This window comes from Pleurodeles waltl, chromosome 5, assembly GCF_031143425.1.
Source record: "Pleurodeles waltl isolate 20211129_DDA chromosome 5, aPleWal1.hap1.20221129, whole genome shotgun sequence".
Taxonomy (NCBI): domain Eukaryota; kingdom Metazoa; phylum Chordata; class Amphibia; order Caudata; family Salamandridae; genus Pleurodeles; species Pleurodeles waltl.
Window position 1 is genome coordinate 1,662,292,918 of NC_090444.1, and position 25,060 is coordinate 1,662,317,977.

General features: G+C 41.7%; 1 protein-coding gene across 1 annotated transcript in view; it reads right to left on the reverse strand.

Moving 5' to 3' along the window:
* Window positions 1-25,060, reverse strand: part of WDR35 (WD repeat domain 35) — a 267,899-nt gene that overhangs the window by 81,074 nt on the left and 161,765 nt on the right. The window contains exons 17-21 of the mRNA XM_069235987.1: window positions 18,960-19,170; window positions 15,757-15,837; window positions 15,498-15,634; window positions 12,807-13,010; window positions 4,123-4,269 (exon numbers count right to left, since the gene is read on the reverse strand). Coding sequence (XP_069092088.1) covers window positions 4,123-4,269; window positions 12,807-13,010; window positions 15,498-15,634; window positions 15,757-15,837; window positions 18,960-19,170 — 780 coding nt within the window. The remainder of the gene's footprint in view (window positions 1-4,122; window positions 4,270-12,806; window positions 13,011-15,497; window positions 15,635-15,756; window positions 15,838-18,959; window positions 19,171-25,060) is intronic.

Consider the following 25,060-nt stretch of genomic DNA (forward strand, 5'->3'; position numbering starts at 1 on the left):
AGCAAAAGACCCCTGTGGAACAAATTAGATCCCTAACAGAAAATAAAACCTCCATTAATTTTCCCTGCTTGGAATCTGTGTATATCCTTGTCACAGAGGGGCCACACACCCTTGATAATCATTCCCTTTCCAATGTAACTAAAATAAAACCTCCTTAAACATGTCACTCTGTAAAGCACAAACATATTCATATTTTGTATTATCATCAATGTCTTTATTTTAGAATAATTTGGTTTGTGTTCAGATAGTAATCGACCCTCAATTGCCTAATAATATGGTGAAAAAAACAAACGGAGGTGTGCATATACCTCTTACGATAAAATGACAACTGCTACTTTGCCACTATTATGTACTGCAAATATTTTGAAAATGGTATGCATATTATATTCTTCTAACATGTTATTAAATATGTGCTATATGTAATAGTCTTTATTACACATTTAAGGAAATATTCTTGTCATCCATACATTGAGAACAATCTATATTGTGTACTTTTCCTATGCTTTTCAGAAACGTGAAATATTTAAAGGGTACAGACATATTTACACTTGAGGGGAAATGTTACGGTTTTGGTTTGTTGTTGATTATGGTTACCTCCAAGATGAAAGCTCAATAGAAAAATGTAACAAAAAACTGTAGAAGCAAAAGAAATGATATTTGCCTAAGGCTCACTATCAAACCCTGACCAATTAATTTATAAACTCATCTGGGAGAATTGTTTCTTATGGTGCTAATGAACTTTAATTGGCTTTTGAAAAACTGAAAGGTATTCATCTCAGCAAACTCAGCAATACACGGAAGAGTGACAGAATTAATCCCTTAAACTACGACAAGAAGTGGTGATCCTGAGGAAGATCCAAGAATGATTTCTCTCTTATACAGAACAGAATGCAAGAACTAGTACCAAAGAGTGTGATGGGGTAGAATGTGTGCATGCTTTTGAGAATCACTGGAGAAGCACAGATAATCTCTGCATTCTTTGGGTACCCATAAAGTGTAAAAGGGAAATGGGTTACTACTACTACTGCAAAGGGCTGGATCTAGAGAGTCCCCTAATGGAGGCAAGGGACACATAAGCTTTCTAGTGCTTGTACAAAGAAATATACTGACACCAGTTTTGAGAAGTAGGCTTCAGTCTTGCCACGAGATACAAGTAGGTTTCATGAAGTTGAGAATGTGACAGAGGTATAAAAAGCACTTCCCTTTTTCTCTTTTGCCGCCCTCTGCCATAAACAACTGATTAAGTGCAAATATAAAATAACTATCACCTAAAAGCCTAAAGTCAGTTGCAATCAGTATAACAAATGAAAAACACCAAAAGCAACTGTTCTTTACATCGGAGAATGGCCTCCTACAATATCTATACTAAAAAATAAAAAATGAAACAGAAGCAAAACCAGTGGTTAGAGAAGAAAAGAAAGGTCTGTACCCGATGAAGGGTCTATTGTTTCTCCATTACTTCCTATTATGGGGTGTGAGTAACTGTGAGTCAGACACATGCTACTTTGGTAGTGGAGTGGAAGTTAAGGGGTCAAAAAGTGAAATGTAATTCAGCTTCCACAAGTTATAAATAGCAGTGGCAATTCATTACTGTATTCCTGTCCTCACCTCCGCATATACTTCAGATGAACACACATCCAATAACCACTTAGCTCAATCTAGGCATATCTAATTTCTAAGACATTAAAAAGAAAGACAGTTAGGTTGAAAGCAGTTTCCTGACAAGGACACATTCACCCAGACTCTTACACTAGCATTGCTAGCTGGCCACTACAGCTTTCTAGGTCACAGAGACGATTGTGCATTCATTATAAGGAGATCAAAGGTAACACTTCAGGAATACATTTCAAGGAAGGCACATGAACCTTATGATGCCCAACTTCTGCACTCATTTTGTATACCCATCCTAGATTTTCATCTTTGGGGATGAGCACTGGGTGGCCATATTACAGAATTATTAGGAGCAGCATTGGTTGATCTAGTTCTTTCAGCCAGACAGAATACGCTAATAACTGTTGGACTCCACAGAGTCCTTTTATTGCATTTTTCCATTATCTTTTCACTGTTTAAACTGTAGTGCTAGGCTCAGATTATGTAAAATGTTGAAAACAGGAATCAAAGAATGCTTACAAAATAAAGAGAAACGTTTTAGAGTGCTGAAACCTAATCTAACAAAGTAAATAATGAATAAAGAGGATTAGCACCAACTTGCCTAAAGGCAAGAAAATCAATGTAAAACAAACACATTCTATTTCCTTAGTAACCCAGTTTAACAAGAGATTGCATAAAAGGAGATTGAAAGTCAATACTCAAGGATCTAGTCAATACGGAAGATAGGAAAATGCACAGTTAAACTTAACCACCAGAAATTAAGGGGGTTATTACAACTTTGGAGGAGGTGTTAATCCGTCCCAAAAGTGACGGTAAAGTGACGGATATACCACCAGCCGTATTCCGAGTTCCATAGGATATAATGGACTCGTAATACGGCTGGTGGTATATCCGTCACTTTACCGTCACTTTTGGGACGGATTAACACCTCCTCCAAAGTTGTAATAACCCCCTAAATCTGAAGCGATTTCAAAAATAGAATTTTTTCGCAAGGCATTGATCCTGTTTATATTAGACTATTTCCACTTGTTATATCTTAAGATACAAATTATCATGGTAAAGTTGACATAGTTCCTCATTAAACGGCAATGTCCTGTGGTACTGGTAACTGTGGTGGGTGGGAAAAGTGGCCCATTACAAGCTGGATCCTGGGGGTCAACAAAGAAATTAGGAATTACCTGGGAAATTGGTCCAATTCCCCTAGTAATTCCTCATTTGGAAGGACTTTCATCAGGAGTTAAGTGCTCTTAGTAATCGAAAACTCTGAGTGAAAGTGAACAAAAGTCCAATACAGATGGTCAATTTCTGGCCCCAATTAAGAGCCTATGTGTAATGGTTGAAGCAAAAGGAAAATCAAACAATTCCAAATAAGTTTGTAATGACTTCCAAGTGAACCAAGCCAACAATGTAAGCAGTCTAAAGTATTTGGAAATATATATACAAAAGTCAATAGGCTAAAACTGACAACACGGCTACTAACAAAATTACAATAGGGAAGCCTCTGAAAACCATAGATGAATTTTAGGCTTAGGAGCCCCACTACAAGACAATGTTTACAAATTTAAAAAAAGACCATAAACTATCTTTTACATCTAAAGATAGACACAAAGAGGTTGATCATGAGTTGTAAGACATCAGTGGGGTTCTTGTCAGTGTGCTTTCTCTCTACCATTAATTACCAGCAAACTGGGACAGGGTTAACATTTCACTAATGATCAACCCCTTAAAATGGTACTGTAATCATCACTGTGGCTTGGTCTGGCCAAAAGCAACAAGCACTTTGAAGATGACAGACATGCAGCACCAACTGCAAATAGGATAAAAAACACAGACAAAATGAAGGTCCGTCAACAAAGATGAAATTATGGAAAATGGAAGAGAGGAAAGAACACATGACACTTGTGCATGGTATTGGGATAGTGATGACAGCAGACAGAGACAAGTATAAACAAGTATAAAACATGAATCCATTCAAAACCCAGGTCAATGTGTCACTATTTCAGTGACTGATCTGAACATACAATGACATGTACTGTCCAACATATATATATATATATATATATATATATATATATATATACATACACTCATATATTACGATGGAACTGATCACATTATTTATCTGAAAATGTGTGGTAAGGAAATTTAATTTATGTAGACTACAAATATTATGAAGACTGGTAAGTGTGAACTTATTAATTACAAAATGCAAATAGTTTTTTTCCACTATGAAAGCATCTTTTGTCAATACAATTTACTAAGCATGCAATATCCCATTCTGTTCTTTCTGTTATCATCATTGTGTATGATTAGATTTACATGTGTCATGCATAAATCAAGGATGATTGGGGTCATGCCAGATATTCAGGAAAATTAAAGTACACAAAATATCTCTATAAATGGTTTCTAAAGTTAATGGTGATCCGATAAAGGTAGCTTTTGATCAGGCCCTCTTAGACCAGCGTTTGACATTCCTGGTTTGAAACTGCAGGTTTGTGATTTTTGACATACCATTTTTGCCTGTCTGCAAAGTAGTCACCAATTGCATTGTAGGCCTGTTCAAGAAGAGTATCATCCTGATCCCCAGAACCAGTTCTTAGAAGCTGTAGCACACGAAACCAGTCACCAAGTTTTATCCTCAAACCAATAGCAAGATCTCTGCAATTAAACAAACACATTTTAATGACCATATTAAAATCACTTTGTCATGTGTAAAGAGAATGCATTCTTGTAGCATGAACAGATTAAAACAAATACATCCATATATACATATATATGCATATATTGTATTGAGAGAGAGATAGATATATAGATCGAGATATAAATATATATATATATATATATATATATCTATATCTCTAGCTCTATATATCTATCTCTATATCTATATTTATATAGCTATATCTATAAATCTGTATCTCTCTCTCTCTCTCTATATATATATATATATATATATATATATATATATATGTACACAGTGTCATTCCCAGAACTTCGCCAAACGGACAATTTAGACCAACAGAGCCATCATTAAAATAGTGGAACAAACTATGTTCTAAATTTTGGGTGTGTGATCAGCATGATGTCATCCTGACTAAATATTTCACTTTTTGAAAAAGCTCTTAATGTACAATGCTACTGATTTTTATCAATGGCCCTTTGTGAAATGTAAAACATGATTTATATGTCACCAGTACTCACCTTTAGAGCAAATGAATAATTATATGATAATGCTTACCCTAGGGTTTAAGAAATGAAAAGCAAGTAACAGTTAAGGCCAGTAAAGGCACTTAAGAATCACACAAACACAAACCTTTTCAGTGGCTCAAGAAGCACAATATGACCCAAATGTCTCACAGACAAAAATTACCTATTTTCTATCACATTGTTTCTGAGGGACATTATACCTTCCAACAGACGTTTTATAATTTGAAATACTCCTAAAAGCCGTAGAGCAGAATCAGTTTAAGACAGAGATACTGTTATGCCTCCAGCGTCATTGTCATTGAGATGGCACCCCTGAGAAAATATGTGCCAACATCGCCCCCCACATGAGTTCTATTCTCCTTCTCCTACTCCATGACTCAAGAGCAAGGAATGTAAAAACTGAACACACTGGTGCCATTTACAGAAAGTAATGTGAAAATGATTTAACACAAAATGCGTTTTGCAAAGAAACAGCAATACTGAATGGAGGTTGGTTACTCCACTAATAGGTATAACAACACAGATTCCTTTGTGCTAAAAGTTCTTGCAGCAGTACTACTATACCTTAGGAGAAGGGCATTAAAGAATCAATTAAATCAGGAACTGTTGCACAATTATCTAAATATCTTTAGCTGCAAGAGCTTCGAGCATACTTGTGGGTAAGCAGAGGTGACAGCCATTAGAGAAACAGTCTTCCAAGTCACTGTTTTACATCATTGGAGGTTGTAAACCATATAAATTGGAAGAACAGTATTTGGGACCAGATGTACAAAGCATTTTTGTAACTTTTTTCCTACTCCTAAAATGGGTTTAGAAATGGATTAGGAATTGCTATTTGGAAGGGGGGTGTTGTAGGCGTACCTTCCAAATAGCATATATATCAATGGCTGATTATAAACCATTGAAAAGTTACTTGCCCCCAAGTTGGGTGGTAACTCGTTTGCAAAAGGGAAGGGTTCCACTTAGACCCTGGCCAGCCCCAGCAGGCCACCACTCCTGTGATGACCTTCAGTCAGTTAGTCATAATGTATGATCTACATCATCAATATGAATGAGGTAAATGAGATTGCAAACCATTCTTAATATGAATTTTCCAAACTAAACTACTAGTACATAGTATTTCACAAGCAGCAAATAGTACATATGGCCCTTAATTCGTTATTTATGCACAGCATTCAGTCAGTGTGATGTTTGTGAAGGAGAACACCGAGGTGTCTCTTTTGTCATCAGGTGTCCCATATCTAGCAGTGGCTGCTGGATAGGTGCTAATTCAATTACATTTAATACCGGACTGTCTTATTGAAGATAAAAATACCAAATCCTGATTTGTGGTAGCAATTATGAGGAAAGGATTATTTCATTACTGAGGCAAAGGCTCAGAGTGTGTTAGAAATAGGGTCTTTGGTTGGCAGTCAGGTTAGCCCCTGTCCAAGCAAGTACCCTCACTCTAGTCAGGGTAGTCACACACAATCCAAATCATCCTGTGCCCACCCTCTTGTAGCTTGACACTGAGCAGTCAGGCTTTACTTAGAAACACCACAAAAATACACCACACAGGTTTAGAAAAATGTAGAATATTTATCAGAGAAGATTAAGGTCAAAACGATCCAGGTTTGATAATTACAAGTTGAAATATGACTTTTATAATGATAAATAGAGTCTTTAATTTAAAAAAAAGCAATAAGTGTCAAAGTACCTGGTTTGCGTCTAAATTATCCGCAGAGGAGGAGAGCCGTGGAAAACGGGAGGTGTGCGTCGGTTTCTCGGGACGCACACAGACAATACGTTGATGCGTTTTCACGGAACAAGGGCTTTGCGTAGATTTCCGACGCGCAGACTTGGATCCTCTTCGGATTGTGGGGTGTTTGGACACCCGGGGACGATGCAGAGAAATCCTGGGCGTGCAGGGCGGAGTCGCAGGAGCTGCGTTGATCTGGTGGGCGAGGCGGAGAAATGTCTGTTGCGCGGCATGTGCTGTGTCGATTCCTCTTGCAGGAAGTCGGGCTGAGTCGTTCCGGCTCGGCTATACATCGATCCAGTGGGCCATTCATCGAAGTTCCAGTCGCAACGCTGGTGCTGCGTCGATCTCGACTCGGGGAGCCGGACTGTGTCATTCTGGTTCGGCATTGTGGTGATTTTCTCATCACAGGGTAGGCTGTGCGTCGATTCCAGCAGGCTGTGCTTCGATTTTCACAGCACAAGGAGTTCTTTGCAAAGATGAAGTCTGTTTGTCCCTGAGACTTCAGAAAAACAGGAGGCAAGCTCAATCCAAGCCCTTGGAGAGCACTTCTCAGCAGAGCCAAAGGGCAGCAAGGCAGTAGGGCAACAGCAAGGCAGCAGTCCTTTTCAGCAAAGCAGTCAGGTGAGTCCTATGGGCAGCCAGGCTGCTTCTCTTAGCAGGTTGCAGGTTCTGGTTCAGAATTCCTTTCCCAGTAGATATCTTGTCAAGAGGTGTCTGAGTTGGTAGGGCCAGAAGCAGAGTTTAAATACCCAAATGTGCCTTTGAAGTGGGAGAGACTTCAAAGAGTGGCTTAGAAGTGCACAAGGTCCCCTTTCAGTTCCATCCTGTCTGCCAGGGTCCCAGGAGGGGGTTTGGCAGTCCACTGTGTGAGGGCAGGCCACTGTCCTTTGACATGTAAGTGTCAGGCCCTCCACCCTCCCAGCCCATGAAGACCCATTCAGTATGCAGATGTGTGCAAGTGTGACTGAGCATCCTGTGTTTGTGGTTGTCTGAGTGAAATGTACAAGGGAGCTGTCAACTAACCCAGCCAGACGTGGATTGTAAGACACAAAGAATTTAAGTGCAGAGAAATGTTCACCTTCAAAAAGTGGCATTTCTAAAATAGGAATATTAAATCCAACTTCACCAGTCAGCAGGATTTCGTATTACCATTCTGGCGATACTAAATATGACCTTGTTACTCCTTTCAGATCAGAACCTACCAGTCAAACAACATGTGAGTGTAGCCCTAAAGTTAGACTATGAAAGGAGCAGGCCTCACAGCATTCTAAAATGAATTTAGGAGCTTTACACTACCAGGACATATAAACTACAAAAGTACATGTCCTGCCTTTTCCCTACATAGCACCCTGCCCTTTGGGTTAGCTAGGGCCTACCTTAGGGGTGACTTATATGCAGAAAAAGGGGTATTTAAGGCTTGGCATGTAATTTTAAATGCCAAGTCGAATTGGCAGTGAAACTGCACACATGGGCTTTGCAAAGGCAGGCCTGAGACATGGTTAGGGGGCTACTTATGTGGGTGGCACACTCAGTGCCTCAGGCCTACTCGTAGCATTTAATCTACAGGCCCTGGGCACATGCAGTGTACTTTGCTAGGCACTTACAAGTAAATTAAATATGCTGATTGGGTATGAGCCAATGTCACCATATTTTAGGGAGAGAGCACTTCAACACTGATTAGTAGTGGTTAAGTGTGCACAGTCCTAAGGCCACCAAAAATTAGGTCAGAAAAAGAGAAGTAGGAAGGCATAAAGTTTGGGGGTGGCCCTGCAGGAAAGGCCATTTCCAACAGAGTGTGGTCAAACACAATGTTTCCTGGACCCTATGGAAATGTCAATGCTCTTCAAAAAAGGGCAGGAAGACCACTAGCTGGTCTCCCTTTGTAGAATATCCTGACACTTGCTCTTTAGTTACTATCAGTTGCAGTCACATGCTCTCGCTGCCATTCATTTGTATTGAGAAAAATTCTATAAAAATGATCGCCATGTGTAAGGATTTTAGCAATATATGCTCCAACTGATTTGGGGCGGAAGCGCTGGTCCACTGAATTGACACTGCCAAGCATTATTCTGCTTGCATATAGGCAATTTTAAATTAACACGTTAGACTTAAAAAAAACTACCTGATTGCTGTGCATTGTATTGTCTGTTCGGCTAATAGGAGTTTTGGACCAGACTACACACGAAGACTTCAGGAGCCGGAGGCAGGGAAGATTTTTCTCAAGGGGGACTGGGATGAAGCACTGGACCTGGTAATTCAGCAGGACAGAATAAGCATCTGTATCCATTTGTAGTAAAGTCTAACTGCACTTGCTGGACTTTGCTAGCCTGCATGGCTGCTGTTTCTTGTTTGTCGGAAATCTGTTAAAATGTGTGGCACCTTCCCAGGATGACAGCACATGGTCTCCCACCTTCTAACCTCTTTCCAGCCCCAGGATTGGGCCCTCTGCCGGAACTGTTCCTGTTCCTCTGCCGACTGCTAGCTCACCTCCTACAAATGAGTACAGTCACCAGTGCCCACCTTTTTCATCTGCCCTTCCACAGCTGTGCAATGTTGTATCCATCACCCTATATCTTTACAAACTCTGCCAGAGGTAAGCAGCCACCTACTGGATTCCTTTGAAGGTCTGGCCTGCTATCTTTCCTGTTGTCTTTCCTGTTGCCTTGAGTATCTGGATCTTGCTGAATCTTAGTGGGATACTCGCTGTGGAAAGGGGAGTTATCAAAAGACCAAACTGTTTTGAACCAGTCCTTGAGTGGGGATGCCTATTTAAAGAGGGACAGCTGATCAGAAAGTCAAAGATAGGCTGACAAAGCTAATAAATATCCCTTAATCATGCCCACTGCGCACCCTTGTAGAGCTAGTGATAGGGGAAAACACAGGATGTCCGAGAGATGAGCCTGAAGAGGGACTACTGAGTTGTCCACACATCACCTAACAAACCTACTTAATCTACCCGAGTACCCCATTTTGGTGGAGTGTCTACGGGCAAATAAAATGACATCCACCATTTCAGGAGGGAAGGAAAATAAATTTAGGTTGCCCTGCTCAGTGTCCAAGCAGAAAGGTGGAGGCTCTGAAGGTTAGTGTGAAGAACCTGCCCCTCAGATGGTGAGAGGTCTGCCCTGTGAGGGAGGCTGAGCAGGGGGACAGACGGATAGGTGCATCAGGTCTGCATATAGCACATTTCATCTGGGGCTATCAAAATGGCTTGGGACATGTTGAGGCGAATCCTCCTTAAGACCTGGGAACCAAGGTGATGGAGGAAATGTGCAGTGTAGTGAAAAGCTCCATTTCAAGGGAAACACGCCCAAGAAAGCTCCCTGCACCAGATACTGGAGGGCACAGTATTTCGGACAGTGGGCATTCAAATGAGTAGCAAGGAGATCCACAGTGGAAGTGTAAGAGAGTCTCTGGATTTAGATGCCGCTCGTGGTCGGCAATATGACACTGGCTGAGACTGTCTGCTCTCACATTGAGAACACAGTTGGTTACCAGCCAGATCCAATGGCCCTGGGTCCAGGCTGGACCTGAGCTGCAGAGCTACTCAGCAGGGAAACTATAACCATACTTCCCAATGCTTGTTGATGTACCACATTGCAGTTGTATTGTCAATAAAGATTTGGACAGACTGACCACTAAGGGAAGAAGGTCTTCAGGGCCTGCCAGGTTCCCTGTAACTCTGGTAGACTGATGTGCAACCCCTGCTACTCTGTTCCCTGGTTTCTCCAGACAAACACTCTGCAATAGGTTGAAGGAATCCGTGATGACCGTTGTCATTGCATGCGGTGGATGGGACAGTTTCCCTTGAGTCAGAATTCCTTCCACACTGCAAATCTGTCAGAGTGTCCCTAGTGGTCATGACAGATTTTTGAAGATCTCAGCCACGTTGGATCCACCGTCTGCAAAGGCATCAGTAGAGGGCCCTCATGTGTCATTGTGCATGAGTGACCAACAGAACGGTGGAAGCTAACGGACAATAAGGACTGGACCACAAGCTCATTCTGAAACATCAGATTCATACCCTGAATGTTCTGGACCCTCTGGGGAAGAGAGTCTCGACCCGATGTGGTATCCAGTACTGCCCCTATAATCAGGGTGTGCGGAGGTGGCACCAGATGGGATCTGAGCTTGTTGATGGAAAAGCTCAGGTCGACTAGCAATGCTGCTGTCTTTGCAAGTGGCTTGACACCCTCTCTAGGGAGCTGGTCTTGATAAGCCCAGCTACTTTCCACATCACCTTTGTTAAGGTTGTGGTGCTGAAGTTAGACTAAATGGAAGGACAAGAACACAAACTAGTAGTGTGCTGGTCCTATCATAATTCGAAGATAGATCCTGTGCAACAGCAGGACTGGAATATGGAAATCTGCAGACTGGCAGACGCCATCCAGTCCTCTGCTTCCAACACAAGCAGAACCTGAACTACGGTCACCATTTTTTACTTTTCCTTTTTGAGGAAGCAGTTCAGGACCCTGAGGTCTAGGACAGACAGAGAGAGACTATATGTGGATCAGAAATTACTGGGAGTAGCAACCGTGTCCCCGTGGAGCAATCTGTTGAAAGGGTAGGGCATACCCTCATTCCACAATTTATAGGAAACATAGCTACGAAGTAATGGCACTCCAGGCCTGTTGAAAGAAGGTAACCCCCTCTTCCAACTAGTTCCCAGTGGAGTGGCTGTGGAGGAAAAGGATGAGGAGATGGGGGGGGAGGAAGTGGTAGCGGGCATGCTCTTTTCTTGCTCCGGCCTCTATACTGTCTACACAGTAGGTATGCCTGCTGTTGTTGTTGCTGTGAGGCTTGTTGCTGATGGCCTAGCAAAGGAAAACCTTGTGAAAGTCTTCAAAATGTCCTTCATTGGCTGTAGTCCCTCTGTTGGATTCGTAGGCCCAATGACCTAGGAGTGGCCTTACTTTCTTTAAATCTTTCTAAGGCAGTCAGCCTTGGACCCCAAAAAGACAGGAACTATCAAAAGGGACGGCTAAGGGTCTTTTGGACATCTTGAGATAAACCATTGTTTCTCAGTCATGCATGACAATGTAGAGAACTGAACCTTCCCATAGTTCTGGCGACAGAGGCCTCAGAATCCAATCCAGATTGAATAACCTGCATGTCCATCCCAATCAGCTTGAAGAAGTGGGGCTGCAGCTGGCCTAGTAAGTTGGGAAGGATTGTCTGTGCCATATCCCAGAGAGTCTGCATATTGCATACGAGGAGACAGGTGGCATTTAGAGATTTTAAAGCCAGGCTACCTGCTAGAAGGATTTTCTTGGCATACTGTTCCATCTTCCTGGAAGGCTCCTGGCGACAATTATGAGGAATAGGATGCCTGAACTACAAGGCGTTCCAGTGATGGATGAGACGATAGGAAGGTTGGGTCAACATGGGCCACCCTATCGTCTTACAAATTGAAGCAGGCAGCTACGTCAAAGGCTTTTTAAAAAAACATTAGCCCCATTGCACAGCATTCGAGGTGCTCTGCAACGTGGCTAAAAACCATTGACAAAGTAAATGGGTCACAAAGAAGAGACATATTGGTGTTGCTAATGCTTTTTTTTATTTCCTATTCATATTCCTGTGGCAAGTACCCCAAGAGCTACTTTCAGAGGAAAGCACCCAGTGAGCAGTGAATGAAAAAGGGCTGCTGTAGTTGGAAGCAGTAAAGTGAGTGAGAGCACAACATGACAGAATAATAAATTCAGAGGGAACACTTTCCAACCACTGGATTTTGTGCTATACCGGTTTGTTAAAAAAAGGTACCTTTGCAGCAGAGCATTGCCAATGTACAGTACCTTACGTCATGTAGTATGTAACGATAGTTAACATGATATCCACACACAATGATCAAATACAAACTCAAATATATACGTATTCACACTCCCAGAATATATTAAGGTATTGAAAAAGAGGAAATTATATATGTGTAGATATATATAGTTATTGTAAGGGTTAAACCAGTTTTCTTTTCGTTATCACACACAACCTTAAACTGGAAGGCAACTTTACATAGGGCAATTGTGGTGGTCCACCACTTTGGAATTTGGTCAACTGCCAAATTTTTACCTTCCTTTAAATATATATTTGGACCACTGAAATTACAAATCAAGGATCTAGATTCCTTTGCGTTTTAGACTGCTAAGCGCGAAAGTACAACATTTGTCAAAATCCCTTTGAAACTCATCTGGTTTTCCAAAAGACTGCAGTACATGTACGTAAAATTTCGAAGTGTTAAATTTAGAAGTCTTACCTTCTGTCCATATCCAAATACATACGTTCAGCTTCCTCGAACCTGCTGAAGTAAGCAGCAACCTCCGCCTGCTTCATGGACTCACTCTGAAGGTTCCCAAGCCTCTTCACAAACTCAATGCCTTGGTAGTCTTTGCAGCGCACAAACGCTTGCTCAGCAGTTGGAAGATCCAGTTTCTGTAGAGCAGCTTCCGCTAAAAGGCGCCTATGCAAAAGAAAGACTCAGAAACAAGGTTCCCAGGAGGAAAATCACACTCATCAGGTTTACCCTTTAGATAACTTCACAGCGCAAACAGAGCGCTATTTCAAGATGTATGCAGAAAGTCTCACTTTGTATAAGATGACAGATTTTACTAAGTATTCAGGGCATTACTATTTAAATATTAAGCATATGTAGTGTTTTAAAATACTATACGTGACATGTAACTTCTTTATATGGGATAGTTACACTATGAAAACTAAGCTTCCAGGAGCAAGGGGATGCTAGAGAGAGAGCATGGAGTGTGTAAAATATGGTGTATTGTAGGTGGATTCACAAAGGGTGCGATACACAAACCCATTCGGTCACCTAAGTTGGAAGTAGGAGTGTGAATTGCGTGGTTTACAAGAGTGCATTCATTCTCTGTATTCCCAAAATGCGAATTTACACCTGCAAAGTAAATTACTCACATATGATATTACTCAATATCGGTGTAATATTCTATGTGAGCATGTCTGCCTGTAGGAGCAGAGCGCTGACATTGCAGAGCAATGATGCCCTGTAAAGTAAGGGAATAATGACAAACCTGCAAGTTTGTGAATATTCACACACCTCTGCAAGGCGCCAAAGGCAGGAGTAAAAAAAGTATCCAGGATGGGAATACCTCCAATGTTGGTGAGAGAGCAGGCATTTAAGAATCACGTGCAGAACAAATGGCTTTGCGTGGGAAGAACTTAGAATATGCAAAATAGTTCTAACTACAACTAGGAATATATGTCTGTTGCAGTTTTCCACATTAATACAAAATTTAGAAATTGTCTCCAAATTTAGAAACATGAATACAGCAGTACGTTTTCAACTCTTTTGAGCATCAGACCCTTTGCTGTTGTAATGCTTGGAGGCAATGGAGCTAGTGGCTGATATGACTTGGAGGATGGAGTTTCACAGTTCTGTCAACTACCCTTCGGTTACCGTAGGTTGAAACAAAAATGTCTTGATTGGCCGATTCGCTTCTTTCCTAAACTGGAAGAGCGGTGGGAGAGCCCGCTATAATAGGTATGTCATTCCACAAAATGCCAGTATAAACTGCATTTTTGCTACTGACATTTCTTCTTTTTCCACTTTTGTATTTCTCGTCTGGCTATGTCAATTATTCTCGTGAAGGAAATTCTACCACAAATGTGAGGCAAAAGAGCTTATTTGTCAGTATGAGCTCGAAGAGCAGTATCTCACCAAAGGCCGATTATTTTTACATGAAAAGAATGTGTAAAATATTTCTTCAAAGAAAGCTTTTCTATTAGGCAAGCATGCGATTCCAGGAAGACGGTCAGTGCAAGAATGCACAGCATAGTGTTAGAAACCACACAGACAGGTCAATTCGCCATTCGTCTGCTGGTCAGGCATAAATCACTCTGCCAGGTGCATATACAAGGTGCAACTAAACTAAATTTAGAAAAAAACAAATATTTCCTTGCTTCTGCAAACCATGGCAATTTCAAGTATTTTGTCAACATTTACCTTTTTTCTAATTTTCTATCTATATCTGTGCACGGCTCAAGCCATAATGTCCTCTTCAATATTTTTTATTCCCATCCGGTCACGGTGAAACGGGGTTGTGTTAACTGGATTTCTCGCTCATTTCCTTATCTAGCAAAAAAGTCATATTATATGATTTTCTAAACAGAATTGCAGCTGCAGCGACTACTATCCTTGAAATAGAAGTATGTAAGGGCCGGTACATACTACCTTAGAATACCCGTTCACTACTGAGAAGAGCCGGTACACTCCCACTGAAATATTCAACCGCCGTCAATAAAGGACTAGTACTCTCCATTTCAAATTTAAGAAGTGAATGTACTAACTAGCCAATTGTGCATATTTAAGTACTGAATAACTGCACTGGCACTTCGCCTAAGAAGACCACTAAGGGCCTGATTACCAGCTTGGCGGATGCAATACTCTGTCACAAACGTGACGGATATCCCGTCCGACGTAGTGCGATCCCATTATATCCTATGTACCATTTTTGTCGGAATATACCATCTGCCAAGATCCTAATCAGACCCTAAGCTACTAACTTCCTCTTCGGACAAGTCCTCATATTAGAATGACTTTCAGTTACTCAGCATTCCTAATTGAAGAACAAAATAAACAAGTGTACACATTGGCTACCATAATGTTTGAATGCACTTCAAGCAGTGGTTCCCAACCTGTGGTCCAGGGACACCTGGGGGTCCGCAAAGCCTCGTCAGGGGGTCTATGACTGCTTAGGAAATTAAATAAGATTAACTGATTAGGTCCCCAGCTTTCCGTACTGTCTCAGTGGTGGGGGGTCCCCGGATACCAATAATGATTCAGTAGGGGTCCCCGGGATCCAGTAATGATAACATGGGGGTCCACAAAGGCCAAAAGGTTGGGAACCACTGCACTCAGGGATAACATATATTTCATCACAAGGTTTACTTTTGATCAGTGCATAAAAATATGTTTTACCATAGTCTGGGATGAGGGTTATCTTCGATGAATTGAGAAGCATCTTCTATGCCAACTTTTTCAATCAGAGCCCGACTGTCCCGTAAAGACCGAATTTCAAAGTTCATGAGGTAATCTTTGTTGGGCTGCTCTGGATTCTAAAGGTGAAAAATCTATTTTGAATCAGTGTAAATCAATATGTTTACACACGGTCTCCCAGTCAGTCATATGACAGTGAGTTTCTGTTCACAATTCTCAATGTTTAGTAACTGTACTTTACCTTTAATATTTCATCCAAAAGGACAGATTTTATTTCTAAGTCTTCAAAATTGCAAATATATCCAGAGGTTTGAATTGGTTCCTAAAAATCAAAACGTAAAACATTCTAAAATATTTTTAGCAAAGTAGGCTGGATACAATGATTATTAAAACATGACAATAAACACCAAAGAATTTTTGAAAGTTATCTGTATTTTAATTTCTTAAACCTTTAGTTATATCACCAGCTATCAAACATCAAACAACACATTTATTCAGTACTGAGCTCATACACAAAGGCAAACACTATTATTTAGCCATCTTTATATGATCAACAGCTACACTTTTTTACCTGTATATGCTGCAAAAAGGGTTTCATGGATCTCCGTCTTGCATTTTCTGCCCACCCTCCAATGTACATATGTTGAACTTTGCCCTTTGTACAGCGTTACTCCCAGACTTTCTGCCTTCTTCCTTCTATATTTTTTGTTGCACACTTCACCACTGCTAACCAGTGCTAAAGAGCTTGTTCTCTCTCCTTAAAACATGGTACGATTGGCTTTCACCCAATTGGTATATTTAATTTGCCTGGAAGTCCCTATTAAAGTGGCACTGCCTGTGCTCCGGGCCTGTAAATTAAATGCTACTAGTGGGTCTGCGGTACTGATTGTGCTACTCACTTAAGTACCACTTTAAACATGTTTCAGGCCTGGCATTGCAGCCAGTATGTGCAGTTTAAATTGCCATTGCGACCTGGTAAAATAAGCGTTTTTGCCAGGCCCAAACCTTCTTTTTAATGCATATAAGGGTAGGCCCTGGACAGGCCAGGGGGCAGGGTGCAGTGTATTTAAAAAGTTGGACATGTACTTTTAAGTTTTAAAAGTCCTGGTAGTGAAAAACTCTTAAATTCATTTTTCACTACTGCAAGGCATATCTCTCCCATAGGTTAACATTGGTGTTACCTTATTACATTTATTAAGCTGTACCTTCCAATTGAGAGAAGGTTGACAAGTCAAGTTTGGTGTCTAAAGAATTGTAAATAAAAGCCCTCTTTACTGGTAATGTCTGATTTTTAATTACACTTCTGAAAATGCCACTCTAAGAACAATTTAGTATCTGTAGCCTGATCCTGGGTCACATGACTAGGTGTAGTTCACAGTTGGTCTTGTGCCTTGTTCCCAGATAGGGAGACAAAAGGAAGGTAGGAGTTGGCAGGATGGGCTACTCTGGGTTAATGAGGGAGAGGTGATATCACCTACTGCACTTGCACATCACAATGGCTCTGCCTGAGCAGCCTTACGAAGGGTTTGTCACTGGTCTATTGTGACCCCAGACAAGCTGGGTCCAGGGCAGGAAGGAAGGGGATGCCTGATACCTCAGGGGGTAGAAATATCCAGAAGTTTCCTCCACTTCAAAGAAAGGCCCAAGGATGGATAAGTAGAGAAGCATACATATTAGACCTCAGGTTACAACTCTTCAGTACACTTGTGGATCTGTGGATACTCTGCCGGGAAGGACTGCTGTGCTGTTGAAAGGTCTACCAATCTACTGGGCTCCTGCCCGCTGTGCTGAACTGCAGCTTGCTGCCCTCTTGCATGGGTCAGAAGGGCTGGAGCTGCATCTGTTGAACGCAGGACCACCAAAGTGACTTCAACAACCTCGACCCCAGTACCTGGGCTCTGCCGTCTGTGGAGCTACCCTACCAAGTGGTGCCAGCCCAATCCTGGACCCTTGGAAGTGGACCTAAAGTCTTCTACCAGCCTCTGTGGATCCAGCAGAACGAACATCTCCCTTGCTCCTCAGCGCAACCCAGAGCCGAACTGAAGCACTTTCACTGCTGCATGGAATAGACCCGTTGCAAAGACTGATATCACCTCAGCAGCCCACAGCCTCTTTGGAACCGCCACTGTGCTCAGGGCAGGCCCTCACATTCCTCATCGTCAGCAGTCTCAATGATGTTGGATTCCTCATTGTGTCTCCCCAGAACTGACACAGTGTCCTGACTGTGTGATGCATCCTTGACATCGGACTTCGTATCTCAAGCCCTCTCTTTGACAGGATCCTCGATGACGACACTGGACCTTGCATTGCAGTCTTGTTGCACCTCAGATCTGTAGCGTCTCTTCAGCTGCACAACACATCTTTAACACATCCTCGCAAACAAGAATTTAAAGTACTTAGTACAGCAGGCCTAACTGGGTCCCTGTAGCAGACCCACACCCCAATCACAGTCAGCCTGAACTTGTGACTTTGTCCTGGCCCGGTGCAACCAGATACCCATAATTGGCGTTGTGTGCTTTTCGTCCTACTTATTGGATTTTTGTTGTATTAGTCTTGATTAACCTATAAAAGAAATCTAAATTTTTGTAAATTGGTGTAAAATCCTTTTTGTGTGGTGTTTTTCACATTATTACTGTTTAAAGTGTTACACAACTACTTCACACATTGCCTCTGAATTAACCCTGAGTGCTCTGAGCCAAGCTATCAGATGATTGAGCACATTAATTTAGGGTTGGCTTGTGTCTCACCCTGACAAAAATTGTGGTTGCTACTTGACCACAGCTCACACCCTAGTTAACTAACAACTAAATTCTTTTCAACATATTTTCCCAATTCCAATTAGGATTCATGCATTGCCTTCAGCAGGGTTTTCAGTTATTTGTTCATCATTTCTGCTCAATCCTGTAAGTACTCTGTTGCCTTCTCATCTGTCCTAACCTTTTTCAAGCATATTTATTCTGTTTGGGTTCACTTCATCATGTCATTGATCCCAGATCATCACAATGGGTCTCCCAGGTCATCTAATTTTGTTTACCTATAAATATCTTAAGATGTGGTAATGGAAATTCTTTGAGGCTGTAATATGTGTAAATGACATTGGCCATAATACATGACAATAAAAGAGGTGCTGAAGCAAGTGTTTATTAAAGTAGCAGCAGCAAATTCTTATGGAATCTGTACCAGATTTTTAAGTTATTCAACATCAACACTTTAGGTACGTCTGTAAGTATTGAAAGATATGGCCATCCAAATTCAAGTAAGAATTTAAAGAACAAATGTGACCAAGCAGACACTTACAAAAACGTGTGCAGAAATGTTAGCTCTTATTAGTTTAATGATTTCAAATATGCTATGAGATCAAAATTATCTTGCTTATCAAGTAATCACATAGCTGAAAATAGATGAATGCATGTTCTAAACAAATTAGCTTGTGTATAATCGTACCTCTGGATCCAAATTCCTAAACACATACATTCTCGTTTTCTCCATCATGGCAAATAAATCAGGATTGTCATTTGCCCATTTCATATCCCACACATCTTTGCGTTCAAATTTCAGCTGCTCTCCAATCACTTGTTGTCCTGAGCTGTCAGTTACCCGTGCTTCCAAATCCAGGAACGCTACAACTCCTGAAATATCTATGATAGCAAGACGGCTGAGGGAATATAAAAAGGTTTATCAGAAAAAGGAAGAAAAGACACGTTCCTTGATTTAGAGAAATCTAAAATGAAACAGTGTTACGGTACATGAGCTATAGGTTACCCTACAAAAATACGTAAAGCATCCTGTATATTGGAACTAGACACCCTTAGTTGTAGAAAAAAGAACACATTCCTTTAGAAGACAAGAGGTCATGTGCATGAGACAGCTGTAGTGACATACAATAATGCTAATTTGCTAGAAAACAAGATATGCTAATAGTATTCTAAATGCATTCCATTTCCTGAAATAGCTCTCAACAGTGAGCGATCCATTTAGAATTCAATAATACCAGAAATTTATGAATGAATGCCTTCATATAGCACCTGTTTGTGGATGACCTTAGAGTATAATTGCTAAACAACGGTTAGATTTGTCAACACCTACCTTTTCACCAAATTAAACAGTGGTGTCTGTTTCAGTATATTCTGTTATTTATTTAATAAGCAAGTAGTAGCATGAAAATAAAATATACAATAACAATTTTAACCCCAATATTAGGTTATGCGCACCTATCCAAATGTAAGTTTGTATCATGGTGCCTCATACTTTGAAGCAAGGTAAGAAACCTAATGGACGTAACAACCACACTGACTGCTACATCACTGTAATTACTGTAAAAGGGAGGAATGAATACATCAAAGTGAATAAATATCTTGATAATAATGTTTAATGACAGCAAGAGTCCTCACATGTTGTAAAAAGCATCAGTAAACTTGAAACAGTTCTTGCCTACTGGTGATTAGCTGAGTTGTCCAAAAGGTCACTTTAACTGGTAAGAAGTAGGTCATGGTAGAAAATCAGAACATACATGCTTATGACAGTGTGAGAAAGTAGCCTCTTTCTAGCCTTGTTACCCCCACTTTTGGCCTGTTTGTGAGTATTTGTCAGGGTGTTTTCACTGTCTCACTGGGATCCTGCTAGCCAGGGCCCAGTGCTCATAGTGAAAACCCTTGTTTTCAGTATGGTTGTTATGTGTCACTGGGACCCTGCTAGCCAGGACCCCAGTGCTCATAAGTTTGTGGCCTATATGTATGTGTTCCCTGTGTGATGCCTAACTGTCTCACTGAGGCTCTGCTAACCAGAACCTCAGTGGTTATGCTCTCTCTGCTTTACAAATTGTCACTAACAGGCTAGTGACCAATTTTACCAATTCACATTGGCATACTGGAACACCCTTACAACTCCCTAGTATATGGTACTGAGGTACCCAGGGTATTGGGGTTCCATGAGATCCCTATGGGCTGCAGCATTTCTTTTGCCACCCATAGGGAGCTCTGACAATTCTTACACAGGCCTGTCAGTGCAGCCTGAGTGAAATAACGTCCACGTTATTTCACAGCCATTTACCACTGCACTTAAGTAACTTATAAGTCACCTATATGTCTAACCTTCACCTGGTGAAGGTTAGGTGCAAAGTTACTTAGTGTGTGGGCACCCTGGCACTAGCCAAGGTGCCCCCACATCGTTCAGGGCAAATTCCCCGGACTTTGTGAGTGCGGGGACACCATTTCACGCGTGCACTATACATAGGTCACTACCTATGTATAGCGTCACAATGGTAACTCCGAACATGGCCATGTAACATGTCTAAGATCATGGAATTGTCACCCCAATGCCATTTTGGCATTGGAGAGACAATTCCATGATCCCCTGAGTCTCTAGCACAGACCCTGGTACTGCCAAACTGCCTTTCCCGGGGTTTCACTGTAGCTGCTGCCAACCCCTCAGACAGGTTTTTGTCCTCCTGGGATCCAGCCACGCCTGGCCCAGGAAGGCAGAACAAAGGACTTCCTCAGAGAGAGGGTGTTACACCCTCTCCCTTTGGAAAAAGGTGTCAGGGCTGGGGAGGAGTAGCCTCCCCCAGCCTCTGGAAATGCTTTGATGGGCACAGATGGTGCCCATCAAAGCATAAGCCAGTCTACACCGGTTCAGGGATCCCCCAGCCCTGCTCTGGTGCGAAACTGGATAAAGGAAAAGGGAGTGACCACTCCCCTGACCTGCACCTCCCAGGGGAGGTGCCCAGAGCTCCTCCAGTGTGCTCCACACCTCTGCCATCTTGGAAACAGAGGTGTTGCTGGCACACTGGCCAGCAGGTAACGTCAGAGACTCCTTCTGATAGGCTCTTACCTGTGTTACTAGCCTATCCTCCTTCCTAGGTAGCCAAACCTCCTTTTCTGGCTATTTTGGGTCTCTGCTTTGGGGAATTCTTCAGATACCGGATGCAAGAGCTCACCAGAGTTCCTCTGCATCTCTCTCTTCACCTTCTGCCAAAGGATCGACTGCTGACTGCTCAGGACGCCTGCAAAACCGCAACAAAGTAGCAAAGACGACTACTGCAACCTTGCATCACTTATCCTGCCGCCTTCTCGACTGTTTCCTGGTGGTGCTTGCTCTGTGGGTAGCCTGCCTCCTTCTTGCACTAGGAGCTCTGAAGAAATCTCCCGTGGGACGACGGAATCTTCCCCCTGCAACCGCAGGCAACAAAAGACTGCATCACCGGTCCTCTGGGTCCCCTCTCAGCACGACGAGCGAGGTCCCTGGAACTCAGCAACTCTGTCCAAGTGACTCCCACAGTCCAGTCACTCTTCAGTCCAAGTTTGGTGGAGGTACGTCCTTGCCTCCTCACGCTAGACTGCATTGCTGGGTACCGCGTGATTTGCAGCTGCTCCGGCTCCTGTGCACTCTTCCAGGATTTCCATTGTGCACAGCCAAGCCTGGGTCCCCGACACTCTAACCTGTAGTGCACAACTTTCTGAGTTGTCCTCCGGCGTCGTGGGACTCCCTTTTGCGTCTTCGGGTGGACTCCGGTTCACTCCTCTTCCAAGTGCCTGATCCGTTACTTCTGCGGGTGCTGCCTGCTTCTGTGAGGGCTACCTGACTTGCTGGGCGCCTCCTCTGTCTCCTCATCCAAAGTGGCGACATCCTGGTCCCTCCTGGGCCACAGAAGCACTCAAAAACCCTAACCGCGACCCTTGCAGCTAGCAAGGCTTGTTTGCGGTCTTCCTGTGTGGGAACACCTCTGCAAGCTTCTTCACGACGTGGGACATCCGTCCTCCAAAGGGGAAGTTTCTAGCCCTCTTCGTTCTTGCAGAATCCACAGCTTCTACCATCCGGTGGCACCTTCTTTGCACCCTCAGCTGGCATTTCCTGGGCATCTGCCCACTCTCGACATTGTCGCGACTCTTGGACTTGGTCCCCTTGTTTCACAGGTACTCAGGTCCGGAAATCCACTGTTGTTGCTTTGTTGGTGTTGGTCTTCCTTGCAGAAACCCCCTATCACGACTTCTGTGCTCTATGGGGGTTATAGGTGCACTTTACACCTACTTTTCAGGGTCTTGGGGTGGGCTATTTTTCTAACCCTCACTGTTTTCTTACAGTCCCAGCGACCCTCTACAAGCTCACATAGGTTTGGGGTCCATTCGTGGTTCGCATTCCACTTTTTGAGTATATGGTTTGTGTTGCCCCTATACCTATGTGCTCCTATTGCAATCTACTGTAACTTTACATTGCTTGCATTACTTCCTTTTGCTATTACTGCATATTTTTGGTATTGTGTACATATATCTTGTGTATATTTGGCATCCTCATACTGAGGGTACTCACTGAGATACTTTTGGCATATTGTCATAAAAATAAAGTACCTTTATTTTTAGTATATCTGTGTATTGTGTTTTCTTATGATATTGTGCATATGACACCAGTGGTATAGTGGGAGCTTTGCATGTCTCCTAGTTCAGGCTAAGCTGCTCTGCTATAGCTACCTTCTATCAGCCTAAGCTGCTAGAAACACCTCTTCTACACTAATAAGGGATAACTGGACCTGGTACAGAGTGTAAGTACCCCTTGGTACCTACTACAACCTACAGACAGGATCCACAATCTAGAATCCAGTGTTTCAGAATTTATCTAGTATTTATAATTATAATGAATATATAATTATTTGTAGAATTAGGGGAGATCCGCTCTTCTTGCCTGAATTTGGAATATGTCAAAGGTGTATTTAAACTTAGATGTGTGCGTAGGCATGTACTCTGATTGGCTAAAGAAGTTTATTATCAAGTTATCTTTCTTTTGATTAATTGGGTCGATTTCAAATATTGTGAGAAGCAAACAAAAAGAGTTTGATCTAAGAATAAACATGCAAATCACTACCTTCAGCCTCAATGAGAAAGATGTCAGGTGCTACTACCAGGGGACAAACATCTATGAAAAAACAAAGGAAAGTAGCAAAGACTGTGCTCTGAGAGTGACCTTACAGTAGGGAAAAACATTTAATGTGTTTTTTAGTCTTTGGGTTTCATCATTAGAACTCACAACTAGTTCTACAGCCCTGTCCAACAAGTGAGCTCAGTTCACCAATAGTACATCCTATATAGTCAGACCATGAAAGGACATACGTGTTTTGGGGCAATTTCTTATTTGTATCCTTTATCAGTTTGCATCCATATGTTTATGGGAGTGGCAAAATGTTACATATTCTCCTTTGTTGTGAATCAGTTGCTCTGCATGTAATCTCCAGATCAGTACTTTCCTTCGACAAATTTGAGTTCTGTGGTGTGCTAGAATGTCTGCAGACAACTGGTTTCACTTGGTTACAATGGTCCGTTTTCTGATACAATATCACAAGGGCATCGAAATGTTAATCTTTTCTCTGTCACAGTCTCTGTACATCACTGCACCAAATGCTTTTCTTTATGGTGAAATCTTTTTATTGAGTTATTTGTACATATTGAACACTAGTTGGTGGGAATTCATCTGAATGCCACCCCCATGAACACCAAAACCATACTATCAATACAAAGTTAGTATTTTGCCTACCTAGATCCACATAAAAACATCAGTTAAGATTCACTCAAGCCATCAAGTACCTCCTCTTTCTCAGGGTATCTGAAAACCTTCTGGTGTGATTATTTGCAGCATTCACTGTTAATTGGGCACATAAGCACTCTGAATACTTAGACAGGTGTTAAGAAAATTATACCCAAACACTTTTGAATTTCTCCCCTCTCTGTTCTACTGCCATTGACAATTTTTTAATTTACAAAAGCTTCCAGATTTGAAACTGAATATTTCTTCTGTCAGGGATATATTTTTTTCATCTCAATCTAAAGGTGATAACCTGCCATCTGCTAACGCTTGAGTGAGCAGAAAGGATATATTTGGGAGGTCCAAAAGAATTTAAGCTGGGAATCTAGAGATATTTGTTTCTAATATTACATTTATTGCATCAAGAATTCAGACCAGAAGATTTTAAGCAATAAGCACTCCCGATATATATGCCCCTCCTACTGTACCACATCCAGCAATTACTAGTTCTACAAGAATCCCACGGATGTACTTTAAAACTAATATGATACCAATAAATGTACTTTTCATGAAAGTTTCTTTTGATGTTGAATTTTTCGTGGTGCAGCATGACCTAAGGAATATATTCTTCCACTCTTTCTCATTGAAAGCCTGTCCTAATTATTCTGCCCCCTTCTACTGTCTAATGATTCATTAGCCCATGGAATGTTTAACAAAATTCTGAGAAAACAGAATCACATATTCCATGCCTTTCGTGTACAGAATATGTGATTCCATACATACTCTAGTATCGTATATGATCGAAAATTTGTTTTTATATTAACCTGTAACGCCAATTACCTTTGATATGTTTGCTTAGTTTAATGTATTTTGGAGGCCCACAAACCATTTTATTCAGTGTTGTACAATTGCCCATTGTCTTCCACCATGTACTAAGAGTAGCACTGTTATGAAGATTAGCAGCCTGAAGCATACATTTTCTAAAAACATTGAAGTCAGCATTTGTTGATGTAGTTGCAACACTCCTCATGGTCTTT